At 38.1% G+C, this 17,246-nt stretch overlaps 1 protein-coding gene across 2 annotated transcripts in view; it reads right to left on the reverse strand.

Annotated features, from left to right (window-relative positions):
• The window catches only part of LOC129452875 (acid-sensing ion channel 1B), a 195,012-nt gene that overhangs the window by 170,239 nt on the left and 7,527 nt on the right, over positions 1-17,246 (reverse strand). Inside the window, exon 1 of one of the 2 annotated variants that reach the window (XM_073861593.1) lies at positions 812-1,997. The exons of the other annotated variant lie outside the window; for it this stretch is intronic. Within the exon in view, the coding sequence (XP_073717694.1) occupies positions 812-1,176 (365 nt within the window). The 5' untranslated portion in view covers positions 1,177-1,997. Of the gene's footprint in view, positions 1-811; positions 1,998-17,246 lie in introns of those variants that run through there. 2 annotated transcript variants of the gene reach the window in all.

A 17,246-nucleotide genomic window follows, 5' to 3' on the forward strand; every position in this document is an offset into this window, starting at 1 on the left:
TCCAAGTTTTGCAAAACTAAACCAATTTGTGAACAGATTTCCTCATGCCAGCACAACAACGCCGTGTCAACAAACAAAATGGCCGCCGCATTACACCTGTTACCTGTACATAGGGTGACCATACGTGCCATTCTTCCCGGACGCGTCCTGGCCAGGATTTCGGGTTCGGAAGTCGTATTTGTCGACTGCATACGTTATAGAGGATTATTATTATTATTACAGAAAAGCAATCTTTACCTTTTAAAGGTAAGAATGAAACTACGATTGTATGTCTTATGTTTGTAACTGAATGGCGTATGCGGTCAACAAATACGACTTCCGAAAGACGCACCGAAATCCTGGCCAGGACGCATCCGGGAAGAATGGCATGTATGGTCACCCTACCTGTATTTACGAAATTTAACCATGGTTTTATTGTGGTAAAAGTGTACTAACCATGTTTTTTTGGTGTATTGATTATTATCAGCAAAACCATGGTTTTACTACAGTAACCATGTTTTTTGTTTTAACTGTAGTAAAACCATGGTTAATTTTTGTAGGGGCATTTCTGTTATTAACCCTTTTAACTATGTCTAAAGTCACCTGCTGTTTCTTCCTCAATGTTTTCTAATAATTTGCAAGAGAAAACCAACATAACACATTTACTTGTCAAGGCCACCTTTAATAATTTAGGCTATCTTTGGCGTTAATGGTTCCCACTGGAATTAGGCTAATAAACGTCTTACTCTAAATATTTTTTCTGTATATGTTTTTAAAACATCCCTCTTATGATTTTACTGATTTACCGTGTCTTACAGCGTGTTTACCTCACCTGCCGTTCAGCAGCGCGAGCAGCTCGCCAGCGTGATACAGGTCGTTGCGCATGACGCGGCTGAAGCGAAAAGAGTTCAGGTTGCAGAAGGTCACGGCGGGAAACGTCATCTTATGTGCTGTGACTTCGTCCAGCTTTGTGACGTGGGGATACTGGAAGTAAAATTTGATGCGGTCCACGCACACGATCAGCAGGAACGACAGCGAGCCCATGAAAAACATGATCCAGAGGCATCGTTTAATACATTGCCGTTCATAACTGAACATGTGTGAGATGCCATGAAGCGTGGAGCGGCTCGCAAAAGCCTCGACGGATGCTGGACGCTCACAGTCCAGGTTATCATCTGATTCGGTTTTGAGATCCATGGTTTTGGAGGTTTAAAGATGTTTTTATGAATTAAACGCTTAGATGGCCAGTTGATCTTTATAGATGAACCTAATGGCAGATGTAGAGGGTTCAAATATCCCACCAAGTCTTGTGCAGGACTGTCAACACAGCTTTCTAGTAAGTTCCAACCACTGTGGAATAAAGTAAAACAAAGTTCTGTTGTTACTCCACAGAGATATTTGTACCTGATCTGTAATAGAGAAGTAGATTCCCCCAGGTGAAATCTGATTTAATTTTTACTTTGTGAGAGCATAAAACACTTTCAGGTGAACAAAAATTAAATCAAAACAGTGTGTTCAAAAGTAGAGTTTTTGCAAAAATACAAATAGTTAAAATATTCGCGAAATAAGCGCGATTATTCGTCCGTCTGAAGTCCTTGTGATCTTCACTGGAATAAATCTTTAGTTGCAGATGTCGGTGTATTCACTTTATTCGTATTCTCAAAATCTCTTTTAAAAATTATTTCCCCGTATAACTGATGTCATGGATTCGAACGCGTCCCCGTCAGCTGGCACGGACGCGAGAAACGCATCGCTCGGTTGAACGCAAATGTCTTCACATCGTCCGCTCCAAACACAGCAGTCGGATGAAGGCAGACCCGGTCGGATCGGGTTTCGGGTTGTGGTGACGGTGACACAGAGGATCTTCAGATGTTGGCATCACCCTCTGTTATTAACGCAGTACTGTACGCTTGTCCGGGTCGGTTGAAGTGTCGTTTTGTGAGTTATATAGTCCTCGTGCGTCCGGTGTAGATGCAGACGCGCGTGTCATGAAGAACCACGGACTGCACACTGCGACTCTCTCACCATCACTCTGTATAGCCCTATAGACCATCTCTCTAAAGAGAGAGAGAGAGGGAGGGAGGGGGATGTAATTTGATTTTTGTATATATTATGTTACGCTATTTGCATTATATTTGTATACTTTATTATGTTATTATTCAATTTTGAAATATAAATCAATCTGTTTTCTTAAAGTCGATATTTTCTTTATTTGTGTTGTGTATTATTATTTTGCTAACACACAATGGGATCTCCATTATGTATTTGCTAACATGAAGTAATATATACTAATATACATATTAGTTAATGCAAAATTATTTTTTGTACATTAACTCATTTTACCGGATACATTTGATTTAAAAACGTATTAGTAAATGTTGAAATCAACATCTATAAACAATGTTAAACTTTTTTTATTGTTATTTAATGTTGACTAATGTACTTTTGAAATGTAACCGTGAAGTGTTATCATTATTTTTTCATTCATTTTAATTTAATTGATTTAATTGTTTAATTATACTTTAGAGTCTACAATTATTTGTCAAGCAGATCGAGATAAGACATGAAAAAGACAAGATGATATATTTACAAGAAGCTTGTGTTTTATAAATATATATATATGAAGAGTTTCATAGTAAAACGAGATAACTTTCATTTTTCAGAAATCAAATTTTTTGGTTGTGCATTCCAATTAATATCAATTCACCTGCAGTTGGTTTGTTTTGATTTAAACCTTCATAACTTAACAAACACAGCTAAGTAGCACCATAAAACAAAATAATAACATGATAACATAATAATAAACATGTTTTGACTAAAATGTTAAAAACGGAGTTATCTCGTTTTGCAACTAAACTTTTCATATATATATTCATTCAATTTACTCAAATTTTTTAAGGTTAGTTCTCGCAATCAATATATTTAAGCTAGATTTAAACAAAAAAAATTAAAAATACAAAATAAAAAACTTTTGTTTAAATTTAGCTGAAATAAATTGAATCCAACCACTTACTTTTGTAAAAAAAATCTAATGAATTTCAGTGTGTATACATACACACTTTTATCTGTCTGTCTATCTATTTCTCTTTGGCTGTCTACATCTATCTATCTATCTATCTATCTATCTATCTATCTATCTATCTATCTATCTATCTATCTATCTATCTATCTATCTATCTATCTATAAATCATATGTTTTAAGAAAGATTTAGTTATGTCATGGCATCTATGAAAACAATTCTCTGTGGTTATTCTGTGTATATGAATGGACAGACCTGCTAACTAGAAGGTGTTGGAGTGATAAATGAGTTAGTAGTTAAGTACTGATGAGTGTTATTAAAGAAGCTCACAGCCCAGAGGTGAAAGTGAATCCACCCATGAAATTACACTGAATGCATTCTAATTCCCGGCCGTGAGAGTATCGGTTAACGCTGGGTGTCGCTGTCACAGATCTGATCAATAAGAGGCGATGTTGCCCATAGCTGATGATCAACTTTCAGGAACCCACTTCAGTGCGCAAACTTTTACACTGAGCAGAGATACAGAACAACCTATCCAGGTAAACAGCTGTTAGTGAACTGTATCACTTTTGGAAATGGTCTGAATATGATCTGGATGATTATTGATCCATTATGAGGATGTAGAATATGAAACCAGACACCTGAAGTGAGGGTCAGGGTTGATAAAGGGTCTATGTAGAGATGTATATTCTCATGTGACATCTATAGGTGTATGTCTCAAACCAATTTCTTCCGGTGTGCTGATGTATAAGGCTAAAGATTCCTATAAATAAAATCTTACATGTAAGGTCAGTCTATAGACCTGTTATAAAGTAGCTGTATAAAACATTGTTCAGGCACTATAAACCTTATTTATCAACACATCTCATGCAATATTGACTTTTATGAAGCCACATAAAACAATGGAGTACTCAACCATTGTGTGAATAAAGAAATCTGTCAGACCGCTAACATGTGCTGTGTAAAACCAGCCTGTGCTTTGACTAAAAAATAACAATTGCGTCTGTACAAGTCTCAGGCCTTTAAGAGATTAGTTTAGTTATTAACATTCATGCCTTTGGCAGACATTTTTATCCAAAGCGAATTACAAGGTACACATTTTATCAGTATGCATGTTCCGTAGGATCAAACCCATGACCTACACATGCATTTATTTTATGTTAATACATAGTCCGTTGCTCTGAGCATGTCACAGATCACTTGCTGAACAAAGCTTTTAAAAGTGTACAGGTAATGTCTTGGATCCTACGGCTGCATGCAGCTCTTTCCAGAACCATCTGCTGTGATTTTGCCAAAGCTCTCGTCTTGCTCTGCTCGCTGCATAATGGGCATTCACAGATGCACCGTGCAACAGATTTAATGGCTGGCGTACGGAAGTGCAGGTAATGAAATTGAGAAAATGGCTGAGGGGAAAAATCCATCAACATCGTCCTGGGACAGTTTACAGTACGTCTTCTGTACAGAAATGAAACGTTTCATTGATCATCCGGATGGAACTTGAGGAAATGTAATTGAAGAAATGCTTTGTCAGGAAATTATTTTTTAAAAGTGTTGGTTAAGAGTGTCTAAATGGAAAAGCAATTATCTACAAGACAAACTGACAACGCACAAATAAGAAATCCATTCTTTAAAGACTGATGGAGACAAATTAAGCGATTCTGATTGTTCATCTGTTGCAAAGCCTGTTGAGAAGATTCAACACACTTATGGTAAGCACAAACTTCAGTACTCACACACTGTTAAAAATAAACCGTACATTTTACGGTAGAAAACCGGCAGCTGTGGTTGCCAGATCTTTACCGTCAAAAATACGGTAGCAATGTTATTGGTTTTACGGGATTGCACCCATTGTACTGTATATTTTACAAATTTTAAATGTTTTTTTTACAGTTTATAACTGTCTATTTAACATGTTTATGTTGCTAAAACAGTTTATATCTGTCAAATTCAAGGGTTAACATTGTAATACTTATGGTTCATTACCATTTTTTACAGCTCAAAACTATTTATTGTAAAGGTTTATGTTGTACAAATGACGGTTCGGTACCATCTATTTTACAGCTCAGAACGGTCTAATTTAAATGCTACACTGTAAAAAAATCCGTAAAATAGATTACCTGTACTATTTCCATTATGTTTATAGACATTTCCTTTAATTCCTTTAAAATACTGTAGATTTACAGTAAATTCTCCGTAGTCTTTACAGACACTTTAATCCGCCTATGAAACGCAACAATGGTGACATTCATCAACAAAGCTTCATGCTGCAATGCATGCTGGGTACCAGGATTGTAGAAAACTCATTCATAACTCCCATCATGCATTGTGACATGACAAAATTGTGCAACTTTCTTACCATTTACTGTCACCATCGTTGAGATTTGTATCCAAAGTGTTGATGTCTAAAGAAACTAAAAAAAGAAACTAAAGCATTACAGCAGTCTTGTTCAAAACAGTGTCATTTGCATAGAGCATCACTTTTTTGTGCTTTATATCTTTATTGTTCTTTTATCATTTCATGTTCATAAAATATTTATAAAATTTTATGCATATAAAATTATATGCATGACATACAAGCAATCAATAGATCACATGATAGTTTTTTCTACTTCCTCTAGCAATAAACAAGTGGTCTTAATAAAGCACTGTTGCAATTGCTAAAAGAGGAGAGTTAGGTCAGTGAAGGTCACAAGGACAAATGCCTAACTAAAGGAAACACTAATCACAATAATGGTGACTTCAAATGAATCTTAAACAACCACAAACTGGAGATTTAATGGGATAAATTTGGTGGAAAATATCCATTTGACTTGTGATTACATCACGTCAGAAAGAATATTTGTCTACTAAATCACGTGTGAATGCTGGAATAGTTGAGGACTTGTATCTTGTTTTGACAGCAGTTGTAAACTTATCGTCCATGTTTAGAAAATATTTGTAATTTTATGTTTAAAAGTAATTTTAGTGTGATAAAATTAGGAACTTGATGACAAATGCCTGCATGATGACCACTATAGTGCAGACTGATATTATTCTAATTTTTAAACTCTATCAACAAGGATTTAGTAAAATATAAACAGATGGTTCAGAATATTGGTAACAAATATTCCCTAAAAGGTTTAATGTTACACCAATAACGCATAATGCCATATCTATTACGCTGATATTGATCAAGATTTTTTTTTTTCATTTTTATGGTAATACAGTATCTTGTTAATTTTACTGCAATAAACCATATTTTTATATGTTTTTTACTGTTAAATGTAAGGTCTTAGTCTGTAAAACTAATTAAAGTTTTTCACAGTGAATCCTACGGTTATCACATGTTTTGTGAAATACGGTTTTATTCTGTATCACTTATACGGTATTTTACTGTTTAATTTACAGACATTTTTTACAGTGCAGGGTGATATAGTAATTACCATGATTGTACTATTAAACCCAGAAGTGTTAAGAGGGTCGCACAATGGACACGCAAACCAGTGCCACATCGCGTCTAGGACAAGTCGGAGGTTTCGTACACCGGAAGTGCACATTAAATAGCGCGGCTTAGTCAGATAACGTCTACTTCAAAATGCAAAATATACACTAGCAGCCAATGTTAATCGTTAATGATTTGTGACAAATATGATGTTATTTAATGTTAAACTATGTGAGTGGTGCGACAGGGATTTGAGCAACTTCCTGAGTCGTAGTTGGGAGCCGCGGACAGGCGCCACCTGTCGGCGCTGGTGTGCGTATACTCATAGAAAACTATGTGTTTGATTTTTTAAAGCAGCGCTGAGCTGCGAGTCTGGTGTGCGACCCCCCTTAAGTAACTAGCTAAAGAAATTTGGACAGCTTAAAGGGCACCTATTGTCCGATTTACGTTTTTAAATTCTCTTTGGTATGTAAGTGTGTATTAGTACATGTTAACGATATGCAACAGGCACAAGCCCCAAAGTAAACGATGACGCGAGTTATCGTCTCCAACGTAAATCTCTTTTCTTGGACTACAAACAGTTTACTTCCTGGGATTGGTGATGCAGACAAGACCGACATTATCATAATTCCTCCCGCTTTGGACACACAGCCTGTAAGTTAACTCCTGTTAGCATTGCATTGTGAGCTAATCTTTCAAACATGGTAAGGAGCGTCACATTTCCTGCTGACGTCAGAGGTATTCAGGCCAATCGCAACATACAGATTACCTGGCCAATAAGGGACACAGAGCTTTTTAAATCCATGCGTTTCAGGAAGAAAGTTAAAACTGGAGCTACAAAAATGTACGGTATGTGGAAAATAATGTGTTTTTTAACCATAAACCACGCGAATACATTGTATTATAAATACACAAAATAAATTTGTGTTTTATCAATGAAATAGGTGCTCTTTAACAAACTTTAACTAACAGTGGATCATCTGAAGACAAAGTCTTATGTTGCTGTGCAAACCGGCAGCGACTAGCAATGGCGGAGCTACGTGATCTCGTTCATTTCCAGTGGCGGCCGGTGACTTCTTTTTCGAGGGTGCACGATTGTCACAACGTATTTTATAGCCCATTATGTGTGTTGCTCATCATGACAAAATATTAAACAGTACGTCAGTTTACAGTACATCTCTGTACAAATTGATCATCTGAATGGAACATGAGGAAATGTAATGGAAAAAATGCATTGTCAGGAAAAGTGTTGGTACTTACGTTTCTAAATATATAGCTATTATCTACAATATCTATCTTTGAGCACTTCATCTAATGCAGGAAGAGTACATCAGAAGTGCAAAAGATTTTATGAGAAAGTTTAAAATACAATTCCAGTAATGCAAGTGAATGTTGGCCTAGTGGTTATGCCATTGTGCTTATACAAAAAACCACTGATTCCTATAGTCCACTATTCTTTGTTCTTCTCTATATCAATAAAAGTGAAACTAAATGGCACACCAAAAGTCAGAAAAATCTGATGGTGGAAGATATGGGCAAGCACTTTTTCAGGTTCTGTCAGATCTGAACTGGACTCCAAAAGCACAAACACGTGTTCCCATTTGGTAAACAAAAGCCTGTTGACCCTACGGCGTCGTAAACTCTTTGACAAACCTCAGAGCGCCAAGCGCAACTATAAGAACTGTCTTCTTGGCAGTCTGACGTGAAGTCTGTGGCGTTGAAAGAGAGGCTTGGCCGGCCCTTGAGGAATGGACAGATGGATGATTAGCTATAATGAGGTCCTGCAGGGTTCAGAGCGACACTGAGCAGAATCGAGTGGCACGTTGAAGACAATCCAAGGACATTGTCTCCAGGAAAGTGAAAGCCATTTGGTTTCCATTGGTTTGAGGGGGAAAGTGCATGCAAATGGTACTTACTGCAAGGTTCTGGATCTCAACACATGCTGTACGTAGCAGACTAGCATACTAGTTTTACAGTATGAAGTATGTTTTATGTAGACAGTATGCATGAGATGTCGTATCCCACAATGCAATGCTTGTCAAGCAAACCTGTTTTGAAGTACTGACAGAGCAGTTTATAAACTGGTTCATGTCATCCACACTTTTATATATTATCTTAAACTGTCTTATAAAGGGGGTCGCGCAGCTCAGCGCCACGTCGAGTCGCATCTAGGTCAACTCAGAGGTATCGTGAAGTGTACATTAAATAGCGCGAGCTTAGTCAGATAGCATCTACTTAAAAACGCAAGCAGCCAATGTTAATCATTAATGATTTGGGACAAATCATGTTAAACTATGTGAGTGGCGTTCTGTGGCGCGACAGGGATTTGAGCAACTTTCTGACCTGTTGACTTTCGGCACCTATTGGTGCGGGTGTGCGTATACTCATAGAAAACAATGTGTTTGATTTTTTTAACGGCGCGGCGCTGAGCTGCGCGACCCCCTTAACCCCGGATTTTTACCAAGTGTGGAGCGGCTGCAGAACGGCTCCGCTGCGTTACGGCTCCGCACTCCGCCATCCGCCAATACCCACCAGTTCCGTATTTGTTGCAGAGCGGCTGCGTGCTGAAGTGACGAGGACCCATGAGGTCTCGCAAATTCACGTGATGATCGCACGATATCTAGTTCTGTCTCCACCCATTATGACATTAAATTATGAAGTTTTGCTGGACCAGCCCAGATCACAACACAAGATCTCGCGAATTCAGGTATGATCAGGTGATATAGTTATGGCTCCGCCTTGCGGAGCTGTCCGGCATCCGGCAAAACTAGAAGCTCTGCTCTGAAAGGCTGCGGATGGCCGGAGCTGTGACGGATTCGGAACGCACTCAGTGGAAATACACACATTTACTTGAATGAAAACCGTTTGACTCCGCCACCCGTTCCGCAGCAGATCCGCAGCCGCTCCGCAGTCGGTGGAAATCCGGGGTTAGAGTCTGATCAACTTCACATGATATCCCTGTGTCGTTTCAGAGAAACCCTTTTTAATTAAACCTCCTGAGAACAACTGTAAAAAAATTCATTCTTTTTATGAATTTAACTACCTGAGAGACGAATGTTGAAGGTACTTGGATGAAATATCATTGTCGATTCATTATTTTCCTCAAGGTCCGTTTAAATTTGCAACTCTTCAAGCGAGTAAGTCCTAAAAGATATAATTCAACTAATATTATATGACGGCTGACACCACCTTCGGTGTATGAGTAAATGGGTGAATGTAAGGCATATTGTAAAGCGCTTTGGATGGCCATGGGTCTATGAAAGCGCTATACAAATGCAGTACATTTACTTAGTGTTCTACACATAAAAAAGCAGTTTAATTCAGTTTCATGCAAAAACTGTTACTTTCTGAAGATTCATTGTTGCATTGTCTCTGTGAAACATAGCTGGCTTGCTTTGCTAATGGTAAAACTGGTTAAAATAAGTGCTTAAATTTGCAAACTCTAAGACGTTTATGCTGCTGAAACTAGAGACCAATATGTTCCACAACTTAAAGACTAGAAGATAACATTTTGTCTTTTTTGACTTAAGCTCTATAAAATTTCAATAAGAGACAACAGACAAATCTTTTCTTAACAGAGTAGGCTACAGAATAGGGCTGGCCATCTTATCTCAGAGTTGCTCAAAGCAAATCCACCCTGCAAGCAATTTTGCGTTTTAAAGATGACTAATAAATAAAATAAATAAATGAGAGTAAACATCTTGTAATCACTGACTTTCTGGATGTTATGCTTTTACTGAATGATCAAATGCTTTTCATTAAAATTTTTACTTCACAGCTCAAATCCCAACCTGATGTAGGATCAATACATCACAGACATGGCTCTGTACTCAGCTCACCTGTTCAATACTCACAATGATAACAGCTGAAATCATTTATTTGTTTAGTTCAATGACTTCACCGCCCAACACTGAAACCTTGACAATCCACATGGCTTCAGTTAAATGCCACTGTTTAATAATGATTGACATCAATCACAAAGGATTAGAGAAACAAAGGTTTCCTGAATGTCAAGATTATGGAGCAGAATACACAATGCTTTCTCATCCCCTTCCGTCAGCTATTAACAGATTTCAGCTGTCTGTATTAATCGGTTTTCTTAATTAACAACATTCACAGGCATTATTATATACAGCCAACGCTTTTCATTTAGTTAAATACGAAAATTAAACGTTCAAAGATTGACTTACTGACAAAACCAGGATTTACTGCCTGTGTTTTAATGATTAATATTTGCACAGTTTTCTTATTAGCGACGCCTATACATGTATTAAGTAGGTTGTTAAGGACATTGATAAACCAAATAAGTCATTTCCAAACTCAAAAACAAGTTTTTTGTTTGCCTAAAATGGTAAACATGGAAATGAATTAAAGTTTAAAATGATTTAGTGCTCTTATCTGTCCGTATGACAGCTTCAATCTGACACATGTAAAGCAGTTCTGAATAATTACCTAATTTCTACCTCAATGTCAGTAAGTCATTCATTTTCGGTTTGGCAGGTTTAGAGCTGAAGAACAAGAGAAGATCCACTTATCAAAAAAAAAAATCATAAACCGACTGGATACAAAATAATGTCTTTAAGTTCTGGTGTGTTGTTTATTAAGATAATGTTTATATGTATTTACTGTATGCTTAATAGTACACTGTAAACACAAATAAGTTCTACTTACTCAAAAAAATATGCAACTGTTTGCCTCGTTCTTTGTAAGTTTATAAACTTAGAGGGGACATTTTTTAAGATATCAAATAAATATTTGGTGTCCCAAGAGTACATATGTGAAGTTTTAGCTCAAAATACCCAACAGATCATTTATTATAGCATGTTAAATTGCCACTTTGTAGGTGTGAGCAAAAATGTAAAATTTCTAGGTATGTCTTTTAGTTTATAAAGCAAACACTGATCACCATAATGGTGGTTTGTTATAATTGAAACTCAATTGTGCTGTCAAATATTTTCTCTTTCTGCACTAAATGGCAATGCCATGGTTGGGTAGTGCCAATTAAGGGGCGGTATTACTTTAATAAGATCCCCTTATGACATCACAAGGGGAGTCAAATTTCTATTACCAATTTTTTACATGCTTGGTTTACCAAAACTAAGTTACTGTTTTTTTTTCACATTTTCTAGGTTGATAGTGCTGGAGACTCAATTATAGCACTTAAACATGGAAAAAGTCAGATTAAATTTTTACTTTTTTGTTTATTTCAATTACTACAACCTAAAGTTGGAAAATTTGACAACTTTAATTAACCCAAACTTAAAAGTTTATATTTCATATTATTTCATATTTATCTATACTATACTTAAAATTACTGTTTTCCCATAAGTGGTGTTCTCTTTACTGAAAACTACATAAAATATTACTTAAAGGGGAGCCATGATCTCCGGAAGCCAATGTTGACATATGAAATAACCTAAACCAGGGGTGGGCAACTCCTGGTCCTGAGGGCCAGTGTCCCTGCAGAGTTTAGCTCCAACCCTAATCAAACACAGCTGAAAAATCTCATTGAAGTCTTCAGGACTGTTTGAAAATGACATTCCGGTGTATTTGATTAAGGTTGAAGCTAAACTCTGCAGGACTGTGGCCCTCGATGCCCACCCCTGACCTAAACAAACACGCCCCTACGCCAATAGAATCTGGACCTTTTTTTGATAGACCCGCCCCACACATACGCAACCCATGCAACAATGTCGGTTAGTAAACATGCCCCTTACTGCTGATTGGCTACAAGTGTGTTTTGGTACTCGGCCCGTCTCCCTTTTCCAAAGTGTTTTTCAAAAATAATGCACTCTCGCCTTTAATTTAAAAAAAATGAATTTTTATAATTTTTTTAATTAAAGGCGGGTGCATTATTTTTGAAAAACAGTTTGTGGAACTCAAAGCCGTGAAATAGTTTAAAACATATAAACTTTAAGTTGAATAAACTTTTTTCATAGGTTTGAGTACAGTTCAGATTTAAAATGAGGCCATACTGTTCCGGTTTACAGTGTATAATGCTTATACGTCTGGTGAGCTATAAAAGAGCAACAACCAAACAATAAAAACTCAATATCTTGATCAAACATCAGCATGCAGCAGATCGTCTATGAAGTGACATCACTAAACCCCAGGTGCAAAATATCACGAGTGCTGTTGAGGTCGGGACACAAATCAGACCGCAGTCCTTCCCGGCCGGTGACACGTACTGACACTGATAGATCAGACTGAGGAGATGCTCTTAATTACCTTTTAGCTTTACGCTAGAAAGAGAGCGAGAGAGAGAGAAGTGTGTGTGGTGTCCTCGGCCGAGCCGCAGCACAGACAGAGACGAATGCATGAGACTTCCCTCCATCAATCAGCTATTTGGATCCTCTGTGGATCATCTCTCACTTCCCAGAGGAGAAGAGAAAGCTCCTGTGCTCCCTATATCACTAAGATGAAAGAGAGATTTAACAGAGAGAAAGACTTGGAGGCGGTAAAAGGAGAAAGTGAACACGGCGACTGATACGATGACCACCAGTTATTGATTCTTTCTCTTGTGGTTTAATTACAATTAAAGATCGCAAATTGGCCTGTGGATCATTTTCATCCGCGTCAAGAGACATGAAAACAAACACTAGCACATCACCGGAGAGGTTTCTTAGGCCATGAGCAACAACACTCTTATTATCCAAGAGAAAATAACTTTTGTATAATTTATCCATATGCCCTAAAGCAGTTTATGAATGCATAGACACATATAAAGTATAGATGCACACAGAGACCAGAATTGGCTGATTTTACGCCAGTCAGTCATAACATTTTGATTCCGAGACGGTCATTTTGTTGCCAGTGGCGCAAGCAATAACATCTCAGCAGTGGAAGCAGCACCCGACCCGTTATTCAACAACAGCATTAATCTAATTCCGTACCCGGAAAAGTGATCCGTTGGACAAAGGCCGCGACTCGAACGCCCCCACAACTCCCGCCGTAATTTCACGGAGGCACAAAAGGACACAGTGATTTTCGGCTTCACTTTCATCAGGTGCAAAATGTACAGCGCCGTCACAAGCTCAATGCATTATCATCTTATATTTAACTCTTGCCCTGCCAGCGTTTTTAAAAAAAGTTGCCAGCCAGCGCCAGCATTTTTCATGATTTTCACAAAAGTTTAATGCCTTCTAGAAAATGTTCTTCTTTAAATATATAAACAAACAATATATCAGATGAAAGAACAGACCCTCTGCTTTCAAAAAAAAAAAAAAACGTTTCATCCTACCTTCATTAGTTCTCTTGTAATCACCTCTCAAACATGTGTAGGTTTCTTAAAAAAACACCCAATTTTGAGCAAAAACCTGAGATAATTCCATTTTTGTGAAGGACTTTTGATAGAGATCAGATGCAGAGCGATCTTTAAAACATACACAGAGTTCTTTCTCTTTCACGTGAGGCGTTACTTCCAGGTTGTATAAGTTGCGGAAGTGCGCCACCTGGTGGATAATAGCGGTATTGGGGAAAGACGGAAAATCTCGTCATTGGTGGGGAAGCGTTTTCTCTTAATTGACGAGATATCTCGTCAATGGCGGCAAAAGAGTTAAACATCAAATGCCAAGAGATACCAGAGAGCCATAGGTCAGGGCACAACACAGCTAATCGCTAAAATTATAGCAAAAGACTTAGGGGCCGTGTACACCAAAGCATTAAACCCTGGACAACCCAAGAAGATTTTAGGTAGCAGCGATTAACAGCGGCCAAATTTGACCCCATGGGTTCACAAATGCCCGGTCGATGCCGACTGTGGGAGCTTGCCAGTGTTTTTTCAGCTTTGATTGTTATACTTCTGCTTTGTTTATATGTCGTTAAGTGATGCGCCAGCAGTTGGTTGTTGTGTTATTTGTCCCGCCCCTTCTCTACTGTGATTGGGCGGCCGAGTGAGAAGTGACATTAGCCTCTTTCACACAGTAATTCTGGTAAATTACCATGAATTTACCAGAATGAATTTACCAGTAAATACAAAAATGTGCTGTTCACACACGCAGTGGCGTTCCTTTATTTTACCAGTAAGACATCATTCACACATCAGTATCAAAATACCGGTAAATTCGTTGAGAAAGCGGAAGTACCTGTAGCACGCGGCGAGCTCAGTGTTGTATTTGTAAACAATCCACGTCGTCGTTCATATCCACGGTCCGTATTTTGCTGTTTTCACGTCTGTGGTAAACAGTCGCGAAGTTGCTTATGACCAAACAACATTGAATGAGACGACGTCAAACCGAAAATGCGTTTTTAACAACACTACTGTTTGCACGTTAGGCTTTACAGAGGGCGTGCTAAGGACGTCGGCAATTCGGCGGTAAGCTGTTTTAAACAACTTTGGTGAAGAAATGTGGACGTAAACTTCAGGTGTGCTCAACTTTCAAGCAGCATGTGTGTGGAAACGTCCGTAAACAGTGCAGGGGTAAACGCGTCATCTGTATTAAAACGCTTTGATTGGATCGAAGCTGTCAGCACGGTCTGACGTTGTCCGTTCTAAATGCCGGTAATCCTATAATTTTTGTTCACACATAGCGCTTACCGGTAAATTACTGGTAATCTTACAACCTGTCTTACTGGTAAATTGGGAGCACAGATTTACCGGAAAGGTTCTGTTCACACATGATCTGTTAACTGCAATTTACCAGTAAATTACCAGTAAAGAGTGTATGTGTGAAAGGGACTATAGACGAGATGACATTTTCAACTCTGGGCCCTCACCATTGAGCGCAAAAAAGAAACGACAGCTGTTTTTTGGAAAAGTGAGGCACTTCCATTGAAAACAACAGCCTCCAGCGTAAACATCTTGGTGCGATATCCATGTGCTTTGACTGGATGTGTTTTAAAGCTTGCTGTTATGCTGCGTTTACACCAAACGCGTCTGAGGCGTCAAAATCGCCTCTACTGCACCTAGTTTGCCGCTTGAACAGTTTGAATGCATTTACACGTCTATGGCAAAATTCCAAGCAAGGTCCTTTTTATTCCTGTCTCTATAGAAATAAGAACTTGTGTTGTATAGCACCGGGTGACTGCTCACGGACAATATCAAGCGTTCCTTCATGTTCAATGAGTAACTCCGGGCGGGGCTGCCGCCACAACAGCAAGCAGGTTCCTGATTGGTTAACGCTAGGCAAAAATCCACTAAAGTTCACATTTTTGAGCTCAGGCGTCAGCCGCAAATTCGCGTCAAATACAAAATGCACCATTTGCGCGTACCGCGCCAGACACTCAATTCGCACCATTCGCACGTCTGCGGAAACGCGTCTACCGAGCTAAACGCCTCATTCGGACCACGAAACCTCCAGATGCGCATCAGCACTTCTTCACATTGACTTAACATTGAAATCACTCGCGCTTGGTGTAAACGCAGCATTATAATGGTGCACATCCATAACAGATTTAAACTTTTTTTTTAACTTAGTTTAAGTCTTGCATGTTGTGCAAATACATTTATGTTGTATCAAGACTGATACGAGAGGTGTGTAGTGTTGCGCAAACTTGACCGGGGTGCACTTTTGGAGTGGACTTCTCTGTTTGCTTTTAAATCATAGTAATGATGTCATATGCCGTTCAGTCTGCACAATGCAACACAACATCAACACCACCCCAGTTTTGGAGCACATACGCTTGTAACACAAACCAATTAGACCTCCATTTGCACCATAATCACAAAAAATAAATAAATAATCCCACACAATGATCATTTTCATGATCGATCATCAATTCCACCTACGAGTACTCGCGCCCATCCCTACTTATCACACACGCAGCTCAGGGCCGTGCACAGACGTTTTGAGGGGCATGTACTGAAACTGAAAAAGGGCACCCCCCCAAATAAATATCACATAATAATCGTCTTAAAACCTTTATATTTAATCACTATTAATGATTGAAAAAAATCACTATTGATGAATGAAAAAAATGACATTTTATGATAGCCTGGCTTTGTAAGTTGGCTTTAACAATTTACATCCTGGGTGGTTGACTGTATTAGGCCTATTTGTAGTCATGTGTTTGTGAACTGCTCTTGTGTACTCGCTCTTATTTAATTGTAGAATATATTAATTTTAATTTTTTCCTCTGCTTACATACATAAAAATAAATAAAAATATGTTTGAAGAAAAAAAGCTATTCTGTTTGGTTTTATAAGCTATTTTTTATGATTTGGTAAACATGTTTATGTATGTCATTGAGAAGAGGGGGAAATAGGAGATTAAAGATCAAAATAGGAGATTATACTATACTATACTCAGTTCATTAGAATATTCAACATGTATCTGCCTACCTGGCAAAAACTGAGGAGAAAAACTGAGGTGCTGAGGAACCTTGGTCTTTTGAAGGTGCAAATAACTGCATTACTAAAAAAAATATACTAAATACTAAATAGACTTAACTCTATGCAGTTGATTTCAGAATCAAAAGTTATGAACCAAATAATCATACAACTCCCTTGACTAATTCAAGGCATAAGATACATACATATACAATAAGTTATATCCAGATAGCATACTGTAATGAGTGGCAGGGCAATATAATGTATACTTGTATCCTTTTCGTCTATATCCAGTTTTCCTAACTGGGCATCTGATGTCGAAGACCTTTCTAATCTCTAATGTTTTTGGTGTTTATGTAGGCTAGACATTTACCCGCGTGGGCGCGTCTTCTCGCGTGAGATGTGTTGACTTTAGTTAAACGATTGAGACGCGTCATGCAAAAAAAGCGGTAAAAAACCCGACCCTGCATTCCGTATTGTTGTCACGGGTGCCCTTCACATGCGTGAACACTTGTTTAAAACTGCTCGCGCTTTGTCAAAAACTCAATTTGGTCCCAGT

This window comes from Misgurnus anguillicaudatus, chromosome 23 (assembly GCF_027580225.2).
Source record: "Misgurnus anguillicaudatus chromosome 23, ASM2758022v2, whole genome shotgun sequence".
NCBI lineage: Eukaryota > Metazoa > Chordata > Actinopteri > Cypriniformes > Cobitidae > Misgurnus > Misgurnus anguillicaudatus.